General features: G+C 56.6%; 4 protein-coding genes across 4 annotated transcripts; 2 read left to right on the top strand and 2 right to left on the bottom strand.

Moving 5' to 3' along the window:
* Nucleotides 1-5: 5 nt before the first annotated feature.
* Nucleotides 6-3,330, top strand: VOLCADRAFT_102815 (uncharacterized protein; the record flags this gene model as incomplete). The annotated part of the gene is made up of 8 exons (XM_002946171.1): nucleotides 6-388; nucleotides 459-499; nucleotides 569-739; nucleotides 940-1,126; nucleotides 1,429-1,622; nucleotides 2,295-2,445; nucleotides 2,816-2,947; nucleotides 3,199-3,330. The coding sequence occupies exons 1-8, from the start codon at nucleotides 251-253 to the stop codon at nucleotides 3,328-3,330; spliced, it is 1,146 nt and encodes a 381-aa protein (XP_002946217.1). The 5' UTR covers nucleotides 6-250.
* A 707-nt stretch (nucleotides 3,331-4,037) lies between these two features.
* Nucleotides 4,038-11,928, bottom strand: VOLCADRAFT_120224 (uncharacterized protein). The gene is made up of 13 exons (XM_002945821.1): nucleotides 11,763-11,928; nucleotides 11,432-11,488; nucleotides 10,395-10,541; nucleotides 9,791-9,995; nucleotides 9,502-9,621; nucleotides 8,827-9,030; nucleotides 8,312-8,540; nucleotides 7,698-8,024; nucleotides 6,895-7,080; nucleotides 6,323-6,440; nucleotides 5,694-5,908; nucleotides 5,155-5,472; nucleotides 4,038-4,893 (listed from the first exon to the last, which is right to left on the bottom strand). The coding sequence occupies exons 2-13, from the start codon at nucleotides 11,469-11,471 to the stop codon at nucleotides 4,513-4,515; spliced, it is 2,490 nt and encodes an 829-aa protein (XP_002945867.1). The 5' UTR covers nucleotides 11,472-11,488; nucleotides 11,763-11,928; the 3' UTR covers nucleotides 4,038-4,512.
* A 2,241-nt stretch (nucleotides 11,929-14,169) lies between these two features.
* On the bottom strand, nucleotides 14,170-17,528 carry VOLCADRAFT_55387 (uncharacterized protein; the record flags this gene model as incomplete). Its single annotated transcript, XM_002945820.1, has 7 exons — nucleotides 14,170-14,353; nucleotides 14,637-14,929; nucleotides 15,425-15,599; nucleotides 15,802-15,938; nucleotides 16,244-16,399; nucleotides 16,764-16,934; nucleotides 17,430-17,528. Coding segments are annotated over 7 exons (1,215 nt in total), but the record flags the coding sequence as incomplete, so codon positions are not given.
* Nucleotides 17,529-19,181: 1,653 nt separating this feature from the next.
* Nucleotides 19,182-24,713, top strand: VOLCADRAFT_78866 (uncharacterized protein). Its single transcript, XM_002946170.1, has 8 exons — nucleotides 19,182-19,466; nucleotides 19,541-19,777; nucleotides 20,543-20,722; nucleotides 21,154-21,339; nucleotides 21,465-21,621; nucleotides 22,126-22,279; nucleotides 22,576-22,800; nucleotides 23,502-24,713. The coding sequence occupies exons 1-8, from the start codon at nucleotides 19,369-19,371 to the stop codon at nucleotides 23,570-23,572; spliced, it is 1,308 nt and encodes a 435-aa protein (XP_002946216.1). The 5' UTR covers nucleotides 19,182-19,368; the 3' UTR covers nucleotides 23,573-24,713.
* The last annotated feature ends 597 nt before the right edge of the window (nucleotides 24,714-25,310 follow it).

Here is a 25,310-nt window from a genome sequence, read left to right as displayed (position 1 = left end):
TAAAGATGACCAGATCATGTTATCGCATCTATTCATTGGGCATCGCATCATTAACTTGTGGTGCAGCTTGTAACTCCTTTTTGCAAATAGCCCGCCGTTGTCATTACCACTATATACAAGATAGCTTTCAAGTTGACTTGTGAACAATGCGTATATTTTCTGTGTACTCCAGCTCCTAAGCAGAAGTCAGCTGTCAGGTCAAACTCTGTGACGTGCCACTTTTTGTACACAGCGCTGGCACATAAAGGGTATGGCAGCGCCAGCCCTTGACCTAAACCAGCTGAAGGCGCGGTTAACGCGGCTTGGGGTCGATGTCCGAGGCGGTGGAGCGGGTTCCCAGGGTCCACATGTAACCACGGTGACGGCCGCTCGGAGCCCGGAGAAACAGGTGGAACCCTAGATGAAGGTTATGACAATTAAATTTCCTGCCATGATTCAAGGCTTATGCAAATTTGCAGCCTGAAGATGCGCGATTGGTGGAGCCAGCAGCTGTCGACAGGTACATGGAGGATACGTGCTTGACCAGTGCAGAGTATAGAGCATAGAAAATGTTTCATACATATTGCAGGGGCCGCAAGGGAATGTCGGACTTGTTCGAGCGGATAAACCGCGTGGAGCGGGCGATGAGCAGCGCCGAAGCGCAGGGCACAGCTATCAAGCAGGCACTCCAGGAGGACCTTACAGCCTTGGAAGCCTTAGCAGCAGCTGGGGAGCCGACGCGTAGCCCCAAGCGCGAACGGTGCGCACTTTCGGCACGGGGGCTGTGGGTTGCCGGAGTTTGCGCTATTACTACCCCGCATACTTGTTGCTCATGCTGCTAGTTTACGCGAGGGGCTGTAACCGCTTGGGATGGGTTTGCGCGAGGGGCTGTAACGACTTGGGTATGTATGGGTAGTCAAGCTTGGTGCTGTCGCACGCTATTCCTTGCTATGAACACAGAGTCAATGTCAAGAAGCCCAAGGCTGGCACAAAAACTCGACCATCGGCACTTGCTGCCGGAGGTGGCAGAGGCCTCAGCGCTGCAGTTCGCAACGCCGACCACATGCGAAGCATCCCACCCACCACGCCACTGTCGACCGTCCTTGCGCAATTTCGGGAAGCGGAGGCGGCCTGGGCACACGAAAAGGTGCGGCGTGCCGTGACAGCGAGCCCTGGCGAGCAACACGGGCAGCGACAGTCCAAGCCTACCTGTCGCACAGGTCCTACTCCTGCCTATCTCAAGCACCAACCATACTGGGGCCCGAACATGCACTTGAAGCACTGATCTTCCCATGAGCCGCTACGTAAACCGTCCGAGCATGGTGAATCAAGCATGCCGTCCAAACTGCAACGCAGGACTCCCGCTAATTGATAAGGCCGCTTATCTCCACTCTGGTAGCTGCCGCCAGTTAACCCGCAACTGTCGCTATTGTCGCTGCAACGCCTTAGGCTCGGTTGCGGCGAGACGCCATCGAGGAGCGAAAGCGCGCCAACAAGCTGGAGCTGGAGGCCAAGCGGCAGCAGCGTGTGCTGGAGCACCAGGCGCTGGATATCAAGGCGCTTAAAACAGCACTCAAAAGCCGCGACAGCCATATTGAGACCGCGACGGAACGTGTACGCGAGCTGGACAATTCACTGCTGAGGTCAGTGCGACGTGCGTGCGGTTGGGCGACATACCGAGCGGGGTGCAGCTAACTGGATTTTGTTTCGTTGTTCAAATCGCGCTCGGATGGCTGCTCGGGTGGCAGTCAGAGGATCAGCAAGCTTTAAGGGACAGCACCGCCTACATATTAATTCACTGATAGGGTCGACAAGCAGGCTTAAAGCCGAAGTTGAGGCTTGACCACTGCTATGGTGAAGAAGCATATGAAGTATTGTGCGGGTACACTTGAAGCGGGCACAAAACCTTTGTGGCCCGGTAAAAGGAGCTACGGATGCTAGGCCTCACGCTGTTTATGAAAGTGTCGGTAAGAATGTACTCACACAACGCAACCTCTTACAGCTCAGGCATAAGCCCCGGTTTGCTCTTGCCAGGAAACACTCACACAAACTCAACTCTTTATCACGGTACTTACAGCTGTGCCGCCAAACATTCGCTTGCATGGTCTTCCGAGATGCAGCTTATGACTTCCAAACCAGACGTCTGTCCGTATCTAAGGCTTTGCGACGCTCGCCAACTCCCTGTCCGGCTCCCTTAAAAATACAGCAAATGTTTTGAGGCACAGCCCGAGAGGGATACTAATTGATAGCTTACATCAAATAGATTGATGATTCCCTCTCATTTGGTTTCCCCCCCTTTCCTGCACGTTCCGCAGAACGCAGGAAGAGACAACCCTGGTCATTGCTGAGCTGACCGCGGAGCGCGACGACTTAAAAGGACTGCTCATGGCGGCCCTTCAGCGACTGGAGGCTGTAAACGAACTGGTGCAGAGGGCGGAAATTACCTCTGCAGTAATGGAAGATAAGGTGCCTGTGGGCATGCGCTGCGTACATCTCAGGGGGCCCCTGCCGTTCGCTAATAACCTCATCGCCGTCGGATTCGCCATGCTGGGAATTAACCCGTGGGTGCATTTTGGCTTATACACGGATAGCACGGAAGCTGTAGGTTTGTATACGGCATGGAACTCTTCTTTGGGCCGCACATGGAAGGCAGGAGTAACCTTCCAAATGTGTTTGTGTACATGGGTACTCTGGGAACGGGACTGAGTGGGGTCGGATTGTTCCAGGGCATTCTACACAAGCTATAAGAATACAGGTAACGAGCTTACGCAGCGCGCAGCAAGAAAATGTCGAATGTCAGAACTAATGCTCGGTTCGCTTTTGTCCGTCTGGCCAGATGCGGCTGCTGGAGGAGGAGCGGTCCAAGGCGCTGGAGGCGGCCGCCCGCGCACGGACGGAGGTCGCGGAGCTTGCGGAGAGCCGCCGCAAGCTACAGTGGCAGTCCAAGCTGCTAGAGAAAATGTCGGAGGTGCGGGTCGTGGGTAACAGGGCCGTTGCAGTGGACTTGGAACGCGTTTGGGAGCCGTAGAGGCCAGCAACCACCCTGCCCTTCTGTTATCAGTGCACCGCAGTGTCCCAGTGGAGAGGATCCTTTTGCAATTTAAATAAAGAGCTATCCAGACCCATCGGATACCACAATATAGGAGATTTTACTGGATGCATGGATCGCATGTGACAGCAGACACGAACTCCTTTGTGTTTGCTTCTGTGGGTACTTAGGTCCAGCTGAAGCACAACAAGCGCAAGAGCGAAGCTATCCGTCGCCTGTTGAGCGCGGATGAGCAGAGCGAGATGACTGTAGGGCTTCGAAGCGACTTAAGCGCCTTGGAAGCCGACCCAGCCGAGGAGTAATGGCTCCAAGGAGTGACACAGCTACATTTGGAAGGCCGACGACAACGGAGTCTTACTGGCGGGCGATCCGGGAACGGACCAACAACCCTCTCCGACATCTCTCAATGGCTATCACCTGGGTCTTGCCTTGGTTACCATGCTGTGATGTCTGGGGTTCATCCGGCTTATAACGACCAGCTTCAAGCGCTGGTGGAAGCCAAAGTTACTGCATGTGGCATGCTCGTCATTTCGCATGTGTGGTGTGGAGCACTTGAGGTTTGGATTCTCACGGCGAACGGCCTGCACTATACAGGCATTACCAGCACCACGTTGCGGAACTTGCCGTTTCGCGTATAAGATTTTTGTGTGCATGGAATCTGTTAGTCTGGTGGTGACGTCGGCCAGAACAAAGGGATGTTTGTGCATCTGCAGCACGTGTGACGGCCAGTGGGTGGGACCTTGGTGGCGGATGACCCAGGTGACGGCCAGGGCACCTAGAACCAACCAAGAAAATCGTTTGCGCAATACTTTTATGCATAGAAATTAGCCTGGACTGATAGATGTGGTGACTAGCTTTAAAGCAGACGCTTCACAGCACATATTTGCAAAGTTTGGGGAATACATGGTGGCATAGGGATCATTAAGCCAAACCGCAGCTTGTCTGGTCCCACAGCAACTGGTTGGCGTGACTATAACGCTGCCAAAAGAGGATGTCACTAATTAACGGTCCGACTGCAATCAATTACACGATCCCATCGGCTCACTGTACACTGGCGTGCATTGAACGCTGCAACACTGCGGCGCTGGCAGCATTTGCTGAGTTCGCAAGGTGCTGTGCTGCGTGCCAGCTTGCCTGCTAGTAAGCACCGTTTCCACCTAAGTCCGCTCAGACTCCACCTATCAGCATTACCCTTGCTTACGCATGCATCATAAACTTTTTATGACACACGACGAGAAGGACATTGAGGACTGAGAATTTAACAAACAAAAGCGAGTATGCAGTGTGCCTAATGCAGCGCGCATCAGCCGCCGGTACCGCCAGATGCAAACCTCATGAGCACCTCTCCTTCCACGCATACATGACATCATATTCTCGCATGCCGTGCGGGGACGTGTATCCCTTCAAGACATCTAGCAAATCAAGTTCAGGCCCGGTCGCCCCTTTCTCAGACAGGATCTGCAACCAAGCCTCAGTCTCTTAGGTCATTTCCTCTGCTTCTTGGGCATATGTGCGGCTCGACTCCCTGCCTTGGCCTTCCCGTCAGCCGGTGTGCTTGGCCGCTTCGTCCCTCCGTCTGCCTTGACCCGCTCTTGCTGCTGCTGCCTCCGCTGCTGCTGCCGCTCAGCTGGCTTGCCTTCCTGTTGCTGCTTCTTGGCCGAGGTTGGCACCCGGCCGTTGGCCTCGGTCGTGCTCTTGGGTGCGGCCGTGGTTGCATGTGTTCCGCCCACAGGTAACGCTTTGCCGCTTCCCGTTTTCCCTTTCTCCACGCCTCCTGCTGCCTGCGTCAGGCCCCCAGCCTTACCGCCATCCTCCGCAGCTGCTGTCTGCTGGGCCGCCTTGGCTCGCTGCTTCTCCTGCAAAACCTGTATAGCACAAGGACAGAGAGCAGGAGAGGAGAGTGTCATGACTGTTTCTATCACTGTGGTCTTATTAACAAGGTTCACAATGCAGCGGAAGCCTATCGATCCCTTTCCGAGCAAAAATCTGTATGTGACTGCAGCAGCAACAACCTTCCACATGTCCTGGTCCGCAGTCGATGCGAACCCCTAGTGCTCGGGTGCCTCCACCGCAATGGTGGCTCCGGCCGCTGCTGCAGCCGTAGCTTGTCCCTTGAACCCTGTCACCTGTCCACGACCGCTGGTCCCCGCGCGTGCGCTGACTCCCACTGCAAGCCGCTCCTTCTCCTCCTGCTGGGCCCCTTCGGACTCATCGTCGGCAGCCACGTCCGCCCCCCTCGCCTTGCCGCCGCCCTTCCCTTCCTTGGCACTTTTGGCCTTTGCCGGAGCCGCTCCATTCGCGCCATCGCCCTTGGCCTTAGTCGCCTTCTTGGCAAGGGCCTCCTTAAGCTGTGCCATGTTTGCTGCCATGTCGGGGTCATCCTCGGCCGGCTGCTCGTCCAGAACCTTCTTGGACGGCGTACGCTGAGCACCCTTGGGGTGCAACTGCGTGTGGGAGAGGGAAGGCGCGTATATTATTTAGGACCAAAGCAGGGAGGAGATGGCGAAAACTACCAGGTCTGCGCGGCGGAGCGGGTTAGCTTTCGACTGTCTGGTCCGTGGTCGTGTGGCGCGGCATTTATGCATCCAGAGGCTGCGCCACCCAAGGCTGGATCATGCATTGGCGACCAGGCAGTTGTGGCAGCGCGCCCCCCCACTAGCCGTACCTTAGGCCTGCTGACGGGGATGATCACGGGCTTAGGCTCTTGCTGACCGCCCTTCTTGCCACCCTTTCTGCCTGACGCCACGTCGGGGTCGTCGTTATCGGCTGCCCCGTCGGCCACTGCCGCCTCCTCCTCCTCATTTTCCTCTTCCTCGTCCCCATCCCCAGTTGCCTTCTTGGGTTCGTTGGAAAGCTTCTTAAGCTTGCAGACGAAGAAGCCTGACAGGAAACGAAGGAAAAAACAAGAACCAAAAGGGAAGGAAACCACGACGTTGCCGTTATGCGTGGGGGAATGCTCGCTGGGGTTCAAGAAATCTGTCTGTGTCCTGCACGCAGTAGCAGAGCGGACTGGCGCGCGGCTTCTGGCTGGCTCAAATCCCCATGACAGGGGCTCCTGTCACCTAACATAGGGTATCATTGCCGCAGCAGTGACATGTCCGCTCCTCCCTATGTATATAACGCCGTCCCTTGCGTGCTCTGGTAACAATCCCTTCTGTCCTCCAGCCACCACAACTGCCTGCCCACCCGCTTGGCCTGCACATTCTCTCGTAATCCAAACCCCATCGGAATGCATGTGCGCCCGTGTCGGAAAACGAGCGACTGGCAATACAGGGGTCCATTGATCATGCTCACCGTCCAGGTTATGCGCGTGTGGATAGAAGCGCCTGGCGTGCTTGAGCGAGGGGTGGAAGCGGAAGTCCCGATAGCGAACGAACCCTTCGCGCCCAAACTCCAGGCCCGTGGGCACTACCTGGCGGCGGCAGTATTAGCAGAAGGGGGGGAAGGCAGTAAGAGTTCTTACATTCGCAGGGAAGGAGGTTTCGGGATACACTGAATGACCCAGCCGGGAAAGAGCGTGGAAGAGCCGGGACGGCAAGCAGGGGAACATCTACCATTGACATGCAAGGACCGGGTGAAGGGAATTACACTGAAGGGAAAGGATAAATGGACATGATGGGGGAAAGGCAAAAGGAGCAGGGGCCCAAGGTTATTCATCGATAGAGGTGGTATCCGCAGAGCGGTAAATGCGGGACAAGGGCGCTCTGATGGCTTTTCTCACGCGAAATGAGCAGTGTTAGTACTAGCAGACGGTTGTCAAGCCAAGAAGAATCCCAAGGCCACGGAGTTGCGTGCCGAGATTGGGTTCTGAGGCTCAGGCTGGCATTTACACGTCCTCCTCCAAGCGTTCCCCCGGGGCCCCCTACCTTGACGTTCCGTTTGCGTAGCGCATAGTTGATGATGACCTCGTCTTCCTCAACACACACAGAGCAGGTCGAGTAGACAATGTAGCCGCCGGTGGGGCTGTTGGCGTCCACCATGTCAATGGCTGCCAGCAGCAGCTCCTTCTGGAGGTGGCCGCACCGCCAAATGTCCTGCTGGGACTTGGAGGTCTGTGGATAGCGGTCGGAAAGGGAAAGGAGGACAGGAATACACGTACATGAACACGATGCAAAACACATACAGGTGATGGCTGCCATCGTCTAGATGGCACGAGCTGGGAAAGCCCTAGTTGGACAGGTGTGCTTCAGAGCAGAAGGGGACGCAATGGAAGCAAGGACCTTCGGAGAGAGGGGGGCACAGGTGAACGCAAAACGATGGTGTGTACATTATCAACCTAGGAGGCCAACACAAGTCAACAAAAAAGGGCCCCTAAGGGCGTTTGTTGTATTGATGCAGGCTACGGCACCCGCCCAGCCGCATTGACCAATAAGCGTGCTCACAGCGCCCGCGTCAATCAGTCCACATATCGCACATCATGTCATTGAACTCCAACAGTCAGCTTTCCCTCCCCATCCCAGGTGGATTCTTGGCTGATCTGACTGCGCAGTTCACCTCCACCTCGCCTCACTCCCTGCACCTGTATACCACTCCAAACACCAGGTCTCATACTTCCAGCCCTCCCAGCAATCCACAACTACACAAAGCTACAATGGGGCCCCCGCCGCCTGCGGCACCGTCCGCCACCCCGCCTCCCAGTCCGCTATGGTCCCCAGCCCCATAAACCCACCTTGACCGTCGGGTCCTTGGACACCACCCCAGTCCCCGAGCAAGGCGCATCCAGCAGCACCCGGTCCACCGACCTCTCCCCCAACACCCCGGGCAGCTCTCGGCCGTCGTAGTTGCAGACAATGGTGTTGGTGACGCCCAGGCGCGTCAGGTTGCCGGTGATGGACTTGAGGCGGTCCTTGGAGATCTCATTGGCGAAGATGGTGCCCGTATTGCGCATGAGGGCGGCGATATAGGTGGTTTTGCCACCGGGAGCAGCTGCCATGTCCACGACGGTCTCCTCCGGCTGGGGGGCCAGAGCCATGACGGGCATGAAGGAGGAGGCGCCCTGCAAGGCACATGTACATACACGTACACATGCGCGCGGGTTGGGGAAAGGGAGGGGGAACAGGAAATGCGGGAGAGGGATAGGGATGAGCGACCTGTTAAGAAAGGTCAGCTGGCCGGAAGGGCACCCGGAAGAGCCGATCATTCTGCTGCTGGCCATGAGAGAGAGCGCGGGTGAGGAAGAGCACGTATCCCTTTCCTTCCCCTGCCTCTCACCTCTTGTGCCGCTCTCCCTCCGCGGCCCTCAGCCAACCCTCCCTCCCCCCTTCCCTCCCCCCTTCTCCTCACCTGCAGCATGTAATGACCCGCCATGTACTCGGGCGTGGCGCCAATGGGCACCTTGGACTCGTACACCACCAGCCCCACCTTAGACCAGGGCCCTATGGGGTCCAGTGACACCCCCCTCTGGATGAGGGCGGCCGCCAGCTCCCTCCTCCGGGTTCTGAGGGTGTTGGTGCGGAGGGTGATGGGTCGGGGCACCTCATTGGCCTCCATCAGCTCCAGAGCCTCGGCCACACTGAAGCGCGGGAAGAGGGACGACAAAAAGGGGATGGAGAAGAGGGGATGCATTTTACGGATCAGTTGCACATTCATAGGAGAGGATGCATGGTCGACGGGTGGACGCCTTACGGTTAGACAGCCAAGCGGAAGAGGGGCGGAGATGCGGAAGAGGAAGCGGACGCTAACCCGTCGCGTAAATGGCCCACACCAGTCCCCAGATCCGCCGGCTCCTAGCTGCCGTGGGCCCCAATTGCTTTCCCAGACGCTGTCGAACCCTCCCTCCCGTCGTAATCCTCCTTTACCTGAACATATTGAGGTACATGTCAATCATGAAGTCGTTATACCCGTAGTAGGTGCCCAGATCCCGCTTCAGTTGCGCTAGGTAGTCCGCCCGACTGCGACCCGGCTCCCGCCGGGAGCTGAAAGTCTCCAGCACTGCCACGGTGGCCTTCATGCGGCGAGCCACCAGAGCCAGGTCGGGGGGCGCAAGCTTCTCAGCCTCCACCCTGCGAACCAGGGGTGGGGTGGGGTGGGGTGGGGGGCGCCGGGGAGGGGAGGAGATCAAGTCAAGGGCCAACTTGCGACGCCCAGATAGGAGGGCACGGGGGAGGGGGGGTAAGATGAATGGAAGGGATGTAAAGCTGCAGCGATCCGAACATCCAGGTTGGGTGAGGTCAGGGCCCGGTCGGGGAATGGTGGCGGGAGGAAGCAGCTTCAGGGGAGGACAGAAGTGAGAGGGGCGACGAGCGACCGGGTGGGAACGAGCCGAGGAAAATGGCATCAGGGCGGTACTTGCCGTCGCCCGAGGCTACGTCCTTTTTCGCACGTGGAAGGGAGAGGGTGCGACAACCCGCATGAGGCTTTTGAAACTCTCGTCTCCTCCTCCTCCTCCTCCTCCTCCTCACCGCCACCACCACCCCTAAACCTCCAGCTCTTGGTCTGTGCGGTCCCGCTCTTTCCCCTTTCCCCTTCCCCACACGTCTACCTGCTGCCCACTGGGCAATGTGAACGTGGCGCCCTCCTCCATGTTGGTGTCGATGTCCGCCTCAGCTGCCATGTCACGAGCCTCCCGAGCAGCCAGCGTAGCCTGCTTGCGCCTGAGGTCAGAATAAACACACACACACACCACCCGTGCACACATCTCACCTACACATGTTGTCCAAGCGAAAAATCACCGTCCTTTTTCCAGCACCGATCCCTCAAATCTTACACAACTACCCCGCCTCCTCAGGTTCCGGAGCGCGCGTAACCGCCCCTTGGACGCACCTAAACTTGTCTAGCGCCAGGGACTGCTTCTCCGCCTCCGTCATCTCTTCATCATCATCATCATCATCATCATCGTCGTCGTCGTCGTCGTCGTCCTCCGACTCGCCTTCCCCTTCATCCTCCTCCTCGTCCTCACCCAGCAGATCCCCCATGTCGCCCGAGTCAGGTCCGCCTGGCCCGTCCATATCATCATCCTCGTCATCATCTGTTGGCGGAGTTGGACCGGAGGCTTTAAAGGAAGACCAAGGAGACGCAGTTGAGCGGGAGAAGCCGTACGGTACGGTACAGTACGGCATGCATGCATGAATGAATTGCGTGAACACATTATTCATCCACGTCCCACAATCCGACGACAATATAGGGGCCAACTCGCTCAACTGGCACGGCCCGCTGACCCCGCCGATGTCGCAAAACCGGGTTCCCCTGCCCTCATCAGCCCAGTCCTATTCCCTCTCTGGTGATGTCGCCGTGTGTGGTCCTAAGCCCATCCCATAGATGCAAGGTCCTCGGGGGCTGGCGCTGCCGTGGCCCTGGTGCCTCTGTGCTACCTTGAACTCCCTCTCTCCCTCCCTCCTTCCCGGGCTGTGCGGGGCCCCGTCCCCACCTTCCGCGTCTTCACCCCCCTCCCCCTCGTCGTCATCATCGTCGCTGTCGCCGTCGTCCACGAATTCCTTTCCCTGGAGCGGATCATGATCATCATCATCATCGTCGTCCTCGCTGTCCTCGCCCTCGTCGTCCTGCCCTTCGCTGCCTATAAGACGTCAAGAAGACGAGGAGGAGGTGTGCGGGTGTGATTGGAAGCGCAGCGCCAAGCAGCCGCGCAGACGGCAGGAGCTTAGCAGAGCCAGACAGGCCATATACGGCGCCGCATTTCGACCACCGGCTCGGCGTGAAAATGCAGACGTGAAATGCGCAAATCCAATCGAATCGTTTATACGCGCCACAGGGAAATGGGCCCCCCGGCAGCGCACAGTTATCAATCAGTACGGCCGCCCGGTCCCATCGCGCTGTCGGTGTCCACCTCCTCCATCACCTCTCCACTCCGACCTACACCTCCTCCTCTCCAACCATAGGGCCATGACGCATGAACCTGGCCGTTACCTAGCGTAAGCCAACCGAGTAAAACCCGAATGGCCCTCCAAGAATGAGCCGATGGCCAGTGGTGTGTCCGCTCGGACGTGCGCCGGTAGCAGTTGTTGGCGATGAGGACGATCAGCGCACAGAGACGGACGGGCGCGTAATTAGCGCCCCGCGCTGCGCTGCAAACCCTTACACACCACACGTGCATAAGGTTTCTGCTCGGTGCACGCTCGGGCCACAACCCGCCAGTTTCAGCAATTTCCACGCCTGGATTACCGCCGTGGCCTCCCCTTCCGACCAGCCCAAAGAGAGCCGCGGTAAAGTGACCCCCAGCGCCGCCCATCCGCGGATGTACTTCGATTCCCTCTCCCTCCTCCCGCATCAAGGAGCCTCACATGATTATCTGCCCGGGCAATCATTAGCCTTCCACCTTTCCACCATCGCTGTGAGCCCAGGAAGCGGACCAACTTGCACTGGAGATACCGGACCAGAGTTTCCCCATCCACCGTTCCACACCCCTGGACCGGAACACCGGAGGCAGTACTTCTACTCAGCGCTCACCTCCGTCATCGCTGCGGCCGCCACCAAATTCATCGTCCATGATACCAAGGTCCTCATCTGGTGTAGGGGTTCGCCGCCGTGTGCGCCCGACCAAGGGCATCATTGGTTCGGCAATGACCAAAGCGCATGGCAGGCAGATGCGTTAGGCAGGGATTACAGCGCGGATTCGTTCACGTGTGCCAAATAGTACATGTGCAAAACCCCCTAAATTGAGACTGGCCGTGCGGCTGGCGAGGAGGTGGTGCGACGATGTTGGCGGCGGAGCGCCGCTAGACGGTATAAAAAGCCAGCCGCACCCACAACGCCGGGCAATCCCTGGGCTGCTGCTTACCAGCGCTGTCTAGCTCGTCCTCGGCGTCAGAATCATCCGCCTCAGGCTCCGGCTGTTTCCGTTTCAATTTCAGCCATTTTGCGTTTTCGTCAGTAAAGCCGCGGTCGCCTTTGAGAGCCTTCTTCGGTGCTGGGGCAGCTTTCCCCCTGGCCTTGCCGGCCGGCTGCTGCGGGCGTCGAGAAGCGGGGGTTAGGTGCCCCGATACAGCACCGAACAATACTTTGCAACGCCAAATGCTTGATCCATACCTGAGTTTTGGCCATTGTATCTTAATAACGTTCGGTGCTCCTGTCAAGAACGCAGAACAGGTTCGCATGGCGGCTGACCGACGGCAAGGGCACGCAGAAAAGATACTTGGTAACATGTTAACCTTACTTGATTTGCAAATTCACCTGCAACTGGCCTCGCAAAGTAACTACAAGTAAGTAATCTTTTGCAATTGCAATTTAAGAAACTAGTATAAGATAAAACACTAGCCGCGCTAATAGTCCTAAGAAGAGTAGTAACATAAGACCAATTTTCTAACTGAGAACAAAAGCTGCAAAGCCTTTATGCGTACGATAGGGTTCGTTCCGGCTAACCAACCTGACGTTCAGGAAGCCATCGGCACGTTCAGAGTCAATTTGTGACAACATTTTTCCCAACCGCAATTCCATAGGCGCCATACCGATGAAACATGTGCTTGATTTGCGACAGGTGCACAAGCTTGATGCTTCAAGCTTGGCGAGCCTGTACGGCCCAAATAAGTCGAGAGGTCCATGCGCCTTTGACCTGAAAGAAACAGGTTCGCAAGGAGAAATAATGACATGTAACATTTTACAACTTAGGTATTCATAAGTTGTGACAATCGGAGTACCGGTCCGCGCCGGCCGAGTCGCAATCCCAAGGGCATCTCGTAACAAACTTGAGGCAGAATTAATGTTGGTCATCACACAATTAATTAAATGATATATGTCCGGTTTTTTTCCTGGCCTTTGGCCATGCCATTTAAAACCTTACGCCAGCCGACACTAGATTAGGCATCCACCCAAAACTAGGGCGACCTATCTCTGAGCATCCTTGTACAATCCTCTGATACAAGAGCACATACTCTCTCTTCTCATATCTGGGTCTTGGCTAACGCAGCCCAAAGCTTGGCCATCCCTCCATAGTTATATGTGCTAAACTAACATTCGCCGCAAGTCGTAATGGCGAGCTGCATACCACGCGCTGTGGATCACACTGCAGACCGTGCTGAAGGCCAAGCCCATGCGCTGCACCCGAGTTGTCCCATACCATTCCCGAAAGCCGAGGCACTCACACGCCGCCCAACCGCCACCCCTCCCTCCCAACCTGATCTTCACTTATCTATTCGCACTCCCTTCCCTTTCCCACTCCTACGATATGCACAAAATGCTTCACGGCAAAGTGCTTCACGGCAGCAGCAAGCCGCACTGGTCCAAGGATCGCAACCCTTTCTCCCTTAAATACACGTCCAACACTGTTCGGACAAAGGGCATGGACTGCCCGCCGGGAGATTCCCACCGCCTGTACCTAGCTGCGAGAATCCCCAGAACATCTTCACTTCATACGCCGAGGATAAAGCAGCCGTGCATAGTCGCAACGCCGCAAACTAAGCAAGCCACCGAAAGCAAGCAAACGGCGGGGGAGCTCCATCCTCCGAGCGATGTAGCAAGTTTCAGCCTGCAGCCCAATCGGCACTTCCATTACATCACCACCACCCCAGCAAACCCCTCCACACGTGCACCCAGTCCATTCAGAGCTTTCCTGGGTCACTGCAAGCACCGATTCGTATGCGTGCTGGTACGGCCTTCGCCTATCATGCGCTGCCGCACCTGCTGCTGCAAATAATCCGCGACAGCGACAACGACAGTACCGTATCCAGTAGCCTCCACTGCAAAGCTGCGGCACTGCTCACGAGAGGGGCCATATGGATTCAAGCGGATCCCACCAACCCCACACGGTGACGCTTGAGTAAGGCGCCCCTTCCTCCTCCTCCTCTCCTCCGCCGCCACCGATGGTTGTTCCGTACCAAAGCAAACTGTACGAAATCAACCCTTCACGCCACGTCACGCCGCGGCTACAGAGCATCACCATTCTGTGCTGCGCCATCCTTGATGCAGTATAGCACGCCTCCTGCATATAAGCTAGTCACGTTCCGCTCACGTCCTTCCTTCCATCCATCCCACGATGAACGAAAGGCCCCCCTCCTACCCGCCATGCTCGTTCTTGATCCCCCACAGTCACAGTATCCCGTCCCGTGCGTTGCTCCTCTTTCACAAGTAGGCAGCTAGGCCGCTGGTGGTTAACCCCCGGCCGGTTAGGGGCTAGCACCGCGTCACGGCCACGGCACCAGTCAGCACACTAACTGGCTCCGGCTGATGGTGTATGTTCCGGCTCCGCTCCACTACCAGATTCTCCATCTCCGCAACAAAAGGGCCCCTCCTGCCGTGAGCGCAGCGGAGATGGTGAGTAGCGCCGAGGGCGAGGCTATGTCCCTAGTGCCCTGAAGCAGCCCTGTGGCCATCATGGGGGCGGTGCCGCCAAAGGCCGCCATGCTGATGTTGTGACCGATGGACAGGCCCGTGCACCTTGGAAGGAGGAGAGATGGGGCATAAGTGAGGTTGGGTCGGACCAGAATTCAGTCTAGCGAGAGTTGCGAGGTTGGCTGGCTAGGACGGGTCTGGAAACGTGGGTTGCGCTGCGTTGACAATGATGATGCACGCGTCTTCATGAAGACAGCCCAGCCAGGGAGAACTTGTTTCGAAAGGATTGCCGCACATGCATAACATCGGAACCGACTTCACAATCCACCCTCAAAGGCAAGCAAATGTGCAGCCCAGGGGTGGCTAGGCCAAGTCCCTACCTCCATACCTGTACTCCGCGGGGAACAGCGCCACGAAGGTGGCGGGCAGTGCCCCTGTAAAGGTGGCCATGAGGACTACCAGCACCGCCTGAGCAAACCACGCCGCTCCCACATTGCCCGTCTTGAACAGGCACCACAGCGGGTAGGCCGCCGGCGCCATGAGCAGCGCCGGCACTAAGATGACCCGCATGCGGCCGTACTTGTCCGACAGCCAGCCGCCCAGGGGAATGAGGCCCAAATATAGGACCATGTTGGCGGTATGGACGGACAGCGCCGCGCCGCGTGAAAGGTGCGCAAAGTTCTGCTCATAATTGTCGGGGGCGGTGGGTGCATGGCTCGTTAAATACGCAAAAGAACAGGGAAGCCAGTTGGGTCCGGTGGCGCGGGTAGGGCGCCAGGGTGAGAGTTGAGGGTGGGAAGGCTGCGTGTGTTAGGCTGCGGTCTTATTGTCCAGGGAACGAGGATCCTGTCGGAGACTTTGCCCTCGCATTCAATGCTCGCATGCATCCAATGCCGCCCAATTCAGCGGCACGAATGCACCTAGGTGGGAAAGATGGTTCGGAGGTTTGGAAGATAGACAACGTACGGCAGGACGCAGTAGTGGCTGCGAAAGGTACAGGCCCGGGCAATTCGGTTGTCCATGCGCGAGATCGGCCAAGCCAAGAACGGCATAAGCTGCGTATAGCAGTGGCTTTTGATTTCCCTCCTCTGCGCCTCACGCCGGGGCTTTTCAGGCCACAACCACAAAAAACGCAACCCCATCGTTACGTGCGTTCGTACGGGACATTTACGGCACCTGCATATACAGCGGTAAGAAGATGACGATGAGGTAAAAGCCCAGCGCGTTCATGAAATCCAGCAACACCACTTCCAAGATGCCGCTGGCCACTCGTCGAAGGGGCCCCCGCCGGGAGCTGCCCCCGTGGTGATGCAGCTCCTCTTTCTCCTCAGAAACAGGGTCGCGCAGGTGCCTGCAGAGGTGCAAGGGCAGAGCGCAGGGCATGGAGGATGTGGCGTGATGGCATATGCATAGAGGGGTTTACACATCTCCCCGCCCGCTCGCCCTTCCGTCGCTGCGTCCCGTCCCGACCAACCAGGAGTTACCACTCCCTTTCCCGTCCATCCGAGGACCAGGAGGCTCGCAAAGCCCAAGTCCCCCCTCCAGAGCCGCACCTGCGTATGTACACGCCCACGCCGCTGCCTATGATACTGAGCAGGAAGGGCACCCTCCAGCCCCAGGACATGAGCGCCTGCTCACTCAGGGCCAAGTTAAACACCATCGCCACCAAGCTACCCACGATGACACCCACCTGCGGCCAATCGACACCGAGCGGCGTGGCCCACGTGGGGTTGAGCCATGCGCGAGCTTGTGCTTGCGGCGATAGAGAGACATAAGGACAGTTACTCGCAAGCGCAGGTGAGTGTCGCGACTAGGTGATAAGTGGCTGAGCGTGTCCGCTTTCGTCGGGAAACGAAAGCAGCGCATCACGACGAGGGCCGGAATGCCGATATCGTAAATTTAATAAAATATTTCGATGTAAACACTAAAGCCCTCCAGCTACGCCCTGGCGTAGGAGAAGCGCAAGAGACAATTCCAGCCCCCCCCCTCGCCCACCATGACGCTTGCAAAGGCCCAGCTGCCGTGTAGCCCCCGGCTGTGAGGTGGTGCGTGCTCCACGAGAAACACCATAGTGGACGTAAACTCCCCACCCACTGCGAAGCCCTGCAGCACCCGCATAACCACCAGCAGCACCGGAGCGGCCAGGCCCGCCTGCAGGCGTGAAGAGAAGCAGGCGTGGGCAAGTCAAGGGACAAGCCTTAAGCGCTACGGTGTCCGAAACACAGGATAAAAGGGAACACGAGAGTGCGAGCCCGGGCAACAGCACGCCAGAACGCACACGACCTTGCTGTGCAGGCGGGCAAGCAGGCGACTCTTCCGTTGGTGCCCATCCCGGTAGCCGCTTCCTCTTATGCCGCCGGCCATGGGACCACCACCACACGTGCCCGTCCTCATTCCCAAGGGAATCGTTTCCCCCTGCTTGCCGTGTCTCCTATGTAGTCAACATAGGCCATAGGCCCGCTACTACCAGACCACAAAGGCAACCACCACCCTAATCCACTACCCGTCCACGCACCTGGTGGTATGTGGGCAGGCAGCCCACCAGCGCGGTGGGAATGGACATGATAATGATACTCAACATGAGGGCCGTCTTGCGGCTGTAGCGATCACTGATGATGCCGAACACTAGGGCGCCCAGCGGCCGAGTGGCGAAGCCCGCCGCGAAGACGCCGTAAAAAGCAATCATCTGCGGCAGGGTAAGAGGTTTCCCAAGGGTCACGCCTTCGCTGTGGACGGGGTGCGTGCTGTGCGGGATGCGTAAGCCGCAGGGCATGTCGCCTCTTGTAGGGGCTGTTTCCGATGGTGGACTGGACGGGGAGGTTGAAAAGGTCTATTCCGGGGACGCAGCAGAGAGTCACACGAGGGCAGGACGTCACGCGCAGGATTCTTTTACCCATCGAAGAATTCGCACTCCGAAATCCTGATGCTTTAGGACTACAAGGGAACTCCCATTCCTTGCCTCGTTTCGTTGCCACAAACCCAATTGGCAACCACAGGATTGAACTTGGAAAGTGGTGAGCAAACAACGGGATATTGCAAAGAGCGTGTACTGCACGTTCGCGTGTTTTAATGAACTGAGCTGCGTGTGCCCGCGAGGTATGCTTGTAGATTGTTAGCCCCATGCCCTGCTCTCCAGGAGCATACTATGTGGCAACCGGACGAGCGTGTGTCCAGAACCTACCTGTGCATACATATTATTCTTGGGGAAGAACAGCTTGGTAATCACGCCGCCCAGGAAGGTGTAAATCAGGAAGTCGTACCATTCCTGGGTGAGGGCAACATTCACTCGCAGCTATTCACATGAGGTTTAGGAGGCGGGTGCAGCTGGTCCCGAGAAATTTCCAGTAAAAAGTTGCGTCGCAACGCATACCATCGCCTCGCCCTATCCCTCCCCTCCCAGCCGCAAGCTCCCCGACATCGTGCGCGCGGGTCGCGGCTCGAACCGAGACTTGTCGGGTTCAAGGCCTCCAGCGAATGCCCCACCGCACAATGGCAGCTTCTAAAGTCGACGCGAGGATTCCCAATGGGGTATGTAGGCGGCTGCGACCGTTGCCATCTGCCCAAGATAACGGTCTGTCGGCTGGTTGCACGCAACTGCCATTCGTGCTAAAGCAGCAGCAGCCGCAATAGCGAACTTGTCACGGCTGCCAAGCTGTATGCCAATTCCTGGTGCAAACCATGCGTGCGGTTGCAGCACACAGTCGGTCTGCCATTGTTGTGTGCCTGTGCTTTGGGTGTGCCGTGCTCCTGCCTTCATGCAGCAACACCCAGCCGTAAACCCTCAAACGGCAGGTCGTATGAGAAGGGATGTCTACCCCCTTGGCCATGGTCTGAGGGACGCACGCGTACATTATAAGTACCTCAAATCCGCCTGCCGGGGGCCCACGCACTTTTGGCCCAACCCCGTCATCCTTGAAGTGTCTGCAATCCACCCAAATCTCCCACAAGGATCATGGTCGCAGCGCTGAGATGGCAGCCTGATGCCTCTTGGTGGCTGGCCTAGGCTGGCAGGTGGCCGCGCTTGTCTGTGCAGCCAAGATCGGCCGATGCAACGGAATGCAGGCAACGACGAAACAACGGCTACCCGAGCAAGGCAGTTATACCAGGCAGGAGGTCACGGGGTTACCTGCAGAAGGCACAGCTGCTGTCCTGTTTGGGCGGCCTCCATTTCTCAGTCACCCGCCGGGTGGTTGTCCGATGGACACGTAAATTATGGTGTGTCCATCCATCCACCCTTTCCCACCCTTCCAATTCCGCTGTATATATGGTACGGGTCGATCCTTACCAGCGTGTTGCCAACGATACTGCTGGCGATGACTCGCCGCAGGTGGACGGCTTCATCATCTGAGTCACTGCGAGAGTCCTGTCCATCAAAGTACTCGACCTTGTCGCTGAATTTCACGGTCTTATGGACACCAGGCTTATGCGAATCGCCGTTCTCCTCGGGGTTCGTCCTATCCGGCACAATATTCAGGGTCACGGTCTTGCAATCACTTGGGACCTGTTCTTGCAGGAGGGGCAACCCCTCAAGCTGCTTATCCCCTGTCGCCGCCTGTCGCTGTCCATTGACCTTCACTGTTTGTGCCTCGTCAGTTGTGTCCGGCTGGTTTGCGGTTGTGGGTAGCGAAGCAAGCTGGTAGCTTTGCGCCTGCTGCGCTGGTTGGTCTTCAGCCATGCCTGCGGGCCTGATTCTATGTCTCAAAACTGCAGACACGCCAAGAAGGGGCGACTAACGAATCCATCTCAAGCTCGTTTCCGAACAGGCAGCACATCACATCTGAAAATCTCAACACGAAACGGATGCATGCAGAAAGTAATGGGAATTTGAGATTTGATTTCACTGTCCGTTGGAAGCTCACGCACTGTGTACGTCTTTGCCAACGCGCATGATGGCAGCGCTTGAAAGCTGAAGATACACAATTTAGTGTATAGACTTTCAGGTGCATAATCCTATTGCGTTTATCCTTCTTTCGCGATTGCGTGGCGTCAACTGCCGAAAGACGAAGAATAACGCCCCGTCCATCGGTTTACATAATAGCTAGCCTACACCCTGGTCCGGGCTTTGACCCGGGACCAGCTGCTTACAAGATATACAACCGTAGCTTTCTTGTTCTATAGATATGGGGGAGCACTTGAAAGGGAGAATTGAATGCAGCCTGCCAGGCTTGCGCGGCATTGTGGCTGACGATAAGGACCAGGAGCATGCTCTTGTAACACGGTAATTAGCCCCTGGATGGCCCTTACATGTTTGATGCCCAAGCCGCAGGCCTTAATCTCGTGCTTCTCACGCAGGGAAGGGCCGACAAAGGGCGATGCTGAAATCGATCAGCTTTACGCTGAAGCAGAGGATAAACGCCTTTCAAAAACCTCGCTGCTGTTGGACGTCCTCAACATAAGCAATGTTCTCACTGACGGTGTTTCTGCCATGGTTGATGACTCATTTAATAAGTGCTTTACCAGCACGCGGCCAGAGCCGTGGAACTGGAACCTTTACCTTTTCCCCATCTGGGTCGTGGGCGTGGTGATCAGGTAAGGTTAGGCCGTGCGGATGGTTTGGGCCTTGCCACCTGGACCCTAAGGCACGGTGGCATATGGGTATTACGTACACTGCGGGAGGGTATGCGAAACAACAACGTGGATGGGGACTAGTAAACGGAGCAGTGGGGTTTGGCAAACTGCACTTAGCCACTTATCCGTTGCAAGAAGCATGGACACGGTGCGTGTCTGACGACAAGCCACAGCCTAATCCACCACATCACAAAATATCAAGAACTGTTGCCTGCTGGTGCTGGTGGACGTCAGTGGTGAGCACGGGACAGTTGTATCAGCTCCTCGCTCCCAGCTGCCTAGCAGCATTTTGTCCCGTATCGTGTGGATGCTCATGCACATCATTACAGCGTTCCTCCCGGCATCGCTGGTTTTCCTGCTTTCAGGTTCCCAATCGTCCACACTCAACGCCCTAAACCTGTGCAACGCCTCGGTGGCAATAAATCAGGCACTCCAACTCCCTTTCCCCAATCCGCCTCCGCAAAATCAGGATTATGGCCAGGTCCGGATGTTTTCCTACCCGCTGTCCACCCACCCAATCCAGTCCTAACCCAGCCGAGTTAGTCCGCTCTTCAGCATTTCCCGGGCTGTTTCCCCTGCTGCTTACGTGTCCCCTGTCCGCACACGCCTTCTTGCAGTTTGCCGGTTCCTGCTGCTTCTGCGCCTTCACGTGCCGCTGCCGTTCCACACGGAAGTCCTGCGAATTTTCTTATTGGATTGGGCCTTGATTCCTCCTTACTTCTGCAGGTATCTGGTGTTGTTCCCCATTCGCTTTGTGCTGCTTTTCATCGGCTTCAACTCCCTGATCGGAATGTTTCTGCTGGTGGATCTCATCGCAATGCCCGGCAAGCGGAAAATGGCACTGCAGCGGAAACTTGTGCAGTGGATGTGCTGCGCGTGGGTGGCGGCTTGGCATGGCGTGATCCGGTGAGTTGGCAGGCAGTAGTGCCAATGGCGGCGGGTGGCGGGTGTTGGCGGGATAGGTGGCTAGCTGGGTGGGCGGATGGATGAAAGGATGAATTGGCACCGGGTCTGCTGCGCGCATGAAAAATTCTTGCCGGTGATGAGTGAGGGTGTACATCAGCAAGGCAGCGTGATGGTTGTTGGAAGGGCACTTGCCGGTGATGGGACCAACGCGGAGCTCTCCTGCTGGAGGTGTGATGAGGCTACATCTCCGGCAAGAGGAGGCGATGAAGACGTTGATACATGGGTTAAGGCCCTAGGCTTGGATCGGCCAGTAGTCCACCTGCGCGGGCTCCCTGGTATGCGACCGTTTGCTTAAACGGGTACCTAAATCCCTGCCCACTCCAACCGCACCACAACCGCACTACTTCTCCCCTCCGCGGTGTGCCATGCAGGTACCATGGCCCGAAACCCACCCCAGGCAAAAACCGCATATGGGTGTCCAACCATACCTCCATGATCGACTACGTGGTGTTGTGCAGCTACAGCCCCTTCGCCGTCATCATGCAGCTGCACCACGGCTGGATTGCTTTCCTGCAAAAACGCATTCTGTCATCGTTGGGCTGTTTGTGGTTCAACAGGTGAGATGGTTATACGTGAATAAGGAAGCTTATGTGGTGATGCGGTCTCTTAAGACGGAGGAGAGCAGGATGCGCGGGGCTTGAACTTCCTCCATGACATGCCTCGTTCCCCGCCGCACCGACAGGACGGAGGTAAATGACCGCGCGGTGGTGGCTGCACGCATGAAGGATCACGTCAACAAGGAAGACGCCATCCCTCTGCTCATCTTCCCGGAGGGCACTTGCGTAAACAACGAATACACGGTCATGTTTAAGCGCGGCGCGTTTGATATCGGGGCCACGGTGGGTGAGGGTTTGGGTTGTGGACTGGGTTGGGTGGGTGAATGTCCTCCACTACTAAGGAAAGCAGATGAGTGCCGTCACAGCGATTGCGGCCGGAGCGCCTCGCGCTGCCGCACACGGATGGGACAATGCAACGTCCTGACTCGCTACTGCAGCACCACTGCAACAATAATGCATGGGAGGCCGACGCACCACCGCTGCACGGGCAATATGGTTGGTGCCCAACCTGCGACGCAGCATTGAGTCTGATCGCTGGGCTGTTGGTGCACAGACCACCTGCCAATCTGGCTCCTACACCTTACCCAAAGCCAGATCTTTTGCACGGCCTTTAATGAGATAGCTTTGACTCGCTTGACTGCCCCTGCTCCATGTGCGTGGCTCATTGCACCGCTCCATGCAACACATATTGCAGCCGCGGCCAAGGGACCCGCAGGCCCGTGCCAAGCCCTTTCCCGCGCTGAGCCCTGTTCTGGCCCTGTCCCATGCTTTGCTTCTGCTGCACAGGTGTGCCCGATCGCAATCAAGTACAACAAAATTTTTGTGGACGCCTTTTGGAACAGCCGCCGCGAGGCTTTCGGCAAGCACCTTTTTCGCCTCATGACCAGTTGGGCACTCGTGTGTGATGTTTACTTTCTGGAGCCGCAGAGCATACAGCCCGGTGGGTAGGAGAGCGTTGAACTCAGTGTTCGTTGGTGGCTCTGGGAGCCGGGTCTAGTTGACCACATGAAGGGGCTGGCTAGCATGAACGGGTGGTAGTGCTGGGCGGACTACTTAGGGCGGGCGGCGGAGATGGCTGGGGTCTGGGAAGCGCGGGGTGGCGTATCTGTGGGTACTTGGCGGAGTTGTCTGCAATGGCGAGTTGTTTGTTGTGTAGTGGGGGCAGAGCCATTTTATCAGCCTGATGCCTCCTTTACACTCCGCTGCCCGACCTCCACCTCGTTACCTGGCCCGCAGACGAGACGCCGCAGGAGTTTGCAGGCCGTGTGCAGGCCATGATTGCCAAGTATGCGAACCTGCGCATCGTGCCCTGGGACGGCTACCTAAAGTACTACAACCTAGGCGAGAAGAACCCCGGCCTCATCGAGAAGCGCCGCCGTGTCCTGGCGGATGTCCTGAGGGCCTACCTTGGCAAACCAACGGCGGCGGAGCAGCTGCAGGGCGACGGGAAGGGGCTGAAGGGTACGAGTTCGGCGGTGTCGGATGCGGAAAAGAAGTATCAGTGAGGGTAGGGCCGTCGGTCTGGCCGTCGGGCGTGCACATGTCAAAGAGAGGTGTCTTGCGGGCGCTGGGGCAGGAGCGCGTGACCCAGAGTGCTGCCGTGCATGGATCCATAAGGGGAATTTACCGCATGGTTTTTTGACGGGGCACTGACGTGGCCGTGGGCGTGATTGTAGGCGTGTACAGTTCGCGTCTATGTGGACGTTTCAGACTGAAGGGCTAATGCAAAATGGTTGGTATCGTGCCGGTGCTCACAGTGGCGCCGATCTGTTTCGGCAGGTGGGGCTTTCGGTAGGGGTTTAAGCAGCGGCCTCGTATGCCTCCCTTGCCTGCCTGCCTGGCTCGATTATTTAATGTCTTGCTGTGTGCCGTGTTCGTTTAACGTATTAGGATTTCGTATTTTGGCACCATACAGACGGTGAAGGCAGAATGGCGACGGGTGTCAGCGTACTTGATTTCATACTTATTTGCCATGGCGCGTGGAAGACAATACCTGGCATACTTCATGGTATTCAAGTTAGGTCGAGTTCTTCTTCGTGTTGGACCTGATGTTCGCTGCGCTTTGGCCTTCTAGGGAGTTTAAAAGGTGTAACGTTACTCAGGAAGAGCCCGAATGCCGTGATTCTATCGTGCATGCTGTTTGCGGACGCCTGCCGCTGCAGGTGTAGGCGAGGGCGAGATGCAGCAAGGGTGGCGGAAGCTATGCGCTGGCGGCGCTGTGCACCCTGTCTAGGAGCTCCCTCTGCGGACTTGTGGGTGGGAGGCGTGTTTGGCTGGATGCGGCGCTGCTGACGCAACGGGATTTGGTGATGAACACGGAGAGTTGATGCATCGGACATCACGAAACGCAGTTGCGAGGGGTAAAATAGGGTGAGGGTCCGTTGGCAATGGTGGTGTAGATGATGATTAGTTTTCGGGGAGCGCCGCGACATCAGTTGTACTGCGCATTAGTGCGGTTGGTTCAGAGCGGCTTGCCAAAGCGTGAGCTTTTTGCTGGCAGCTGTTATGATTGCTGCATTCATTGCGCCGAGGTACCGTAAGCTGGATGAGCTGAGGATAGGACTTCCTGCTGCGGTGATGTTCCTTTGTTTGAGCAGGTGAGCTTCTGTTACATCTTGCAAGTAGGAATCAGATATTCAGCGACTCTTGGGGATCGATTGACCTCGTGCATTTGACAGAGCACTAAAGAATTGAATTTTCCTTTCGTGCTCACGTGGATACGGACATCCAGACGGGTTGGATGGTATGACCGCATCTCATATGTCTGCAAGAAGGAGAAAGGATAAAACTTCATGGAAGGGCACTGGCCCGTACCGGCCACCTCCGTCTACCCCGTCTCTTCCTTCCAGAACCATCCTCTTTGGCCATTGCCTGATGTCTTTTGCACCAGACACATTTGGGTTCCAAACGGCCTAAGACATCATTATTATCTATCTGACGGGTTCAAGATTCGCGCGCAAAACAATCCAGGTTGCAAATTGTACCATATTGCCCCATCTCTACATGACGCTGTTCCCCTGCGTTCCCAGGACTCGCGCACTGCAAAACACCCTCTTCGCACTAATTGTTGTCGTTATCTCTCGCATAGATTTGTCAGCTAGGTTTGTCCACAATACCAACAGAACCTCGTCATAGTCCAGCTCACAAGACCAAAAAAAACTGAAAGCACGCCACCGATTTGGATACCACCAGCATATTTAGCGCTTCGCCCGCCAGCAAAGACGTCGTACCCAAAGTGTGTTGAGTTCAAGACGTGTGTTTTATTGTTTAAGGCAAAAGAGTACACGGCATCACGCGACCTGCTAACAGCAACTTTGCAATTATGTATGTCATATGCGCCCTTGCATAGTAAAAAACACACATACTTAAATCCCCTCAACCTAACTGCACGATGTCAACCGCTGACATAGCCATACAACTTCGCAACTCTGTCTGTATCAGTTACACCTACGTGTAGCCTCCCTGCTGTGCCTCTCCTGTCCCATCCCTGTAGCCATATCACCTGCATGTATACTACAAAACTGCCAATCCATATCTCAGCTTTGCCCCTAGCTAACCTAATGTGTTAACATCCTACTAATGATGCACATACCCTGCGATCCTTTGCCGTGCCCAGCTGTAACCGCACTGACAGGCAAAGAGAGCTAATTGCAAAAGCCACACATGTCGTTGTTAAAAACTAAAGTAGGCACCCTGGATTTTCAAGGCATTTCTGGCAGAGACAGCTGGGTCAGCAGCTCCGGCCTAGTCCTCGCCTGTGTTCCCTGCGTGTCCAACCTCTTGCCACTGTGCACTGCTGCGCGGAGGAAATCCAGTGCACCAGGCAGAACGCCGAGGTATAAAGACAAAATGCCAAGAGGAGCAAGGCAACCACCGTCATATGCCAAAGTCAACACGGGGGACGCGAAAGGCTTCAGGCTGCTAGCGGCAGGTGGTCACGCCCCCTGGGCGCCTCAATTATGCGTGTCACG

Source organism: Volvox carteri, assembly GCF_000143455.1.
Source record: "Volvox carteri f. nagariensis unplaced genomic scaffold VOLCAscaffold_1, whole genome shotgun sequence".
NCBI classification, from domain to species: domain Eukaryota; kingdom Viridiplantae; phylum Chlorophyta; class Chlorophyceae; order Chlamydomonadales; family Volvocaceae; genus Volvox; species Volvox carteri.
Note: the sequence above shows the minus strand (reverse complement) of the source record. Positions and strands in the feature narration are given on the sequence as shown.

What these genes read in the sequence shown, in the direction of transcription:
- VOLCADRAFT_120224 (XM_002945821.1), bottom strand. Translation starts at nt 11,471, where the DNA reads ATGGACGATGAATTTGGTGGCGGCCGCAGCGATGACGGAG. An exon ending in CGGCCGCAGCGATGACGGAG is followed by an intron (nt 10,542 to 11,431) that starts GTGAGCGCTGAG and finishes GACGTCTTATAG; the next exon opens with GCAGCGAAGGGCAGGACGAC. An exon ending in GGACCAGCGGTCGTGGACAG is followed by an intron (nt 4,894 to 5,154) that starts GTGACAGGGTTC and finishes TGTGCTATACAG; the next exon opens with GTTTTGCAGGAGAAGCAGCG.
- VOLCADRAFT_78866 (XM_002946170.1), top strand. Translation starts at nt 19,369, where the DNA reads ATGGGGGAGCACTTGAAAGGGAGAATTGAATGCAGCCTGCCAGGCTTG. An exon ending in GCTTGGCATGGCGTGATCCG is followed by an intron (nt 20,723 to 21,153) that starts GTGAGTTGGCAG and finishes TGTGCCATGCAG; the next exon opens with GTACCATGGCCCGAAACCCA. An exon ending in CGACGGGAAGGGGCTGAAGG is followed by an intron (nt 22,801 to 23,501) that starts GTACGAGTTCGG and finishes CTGCCGCTGCAG; the next exon opens with GTGTAGGCGAGGGCGAGATG.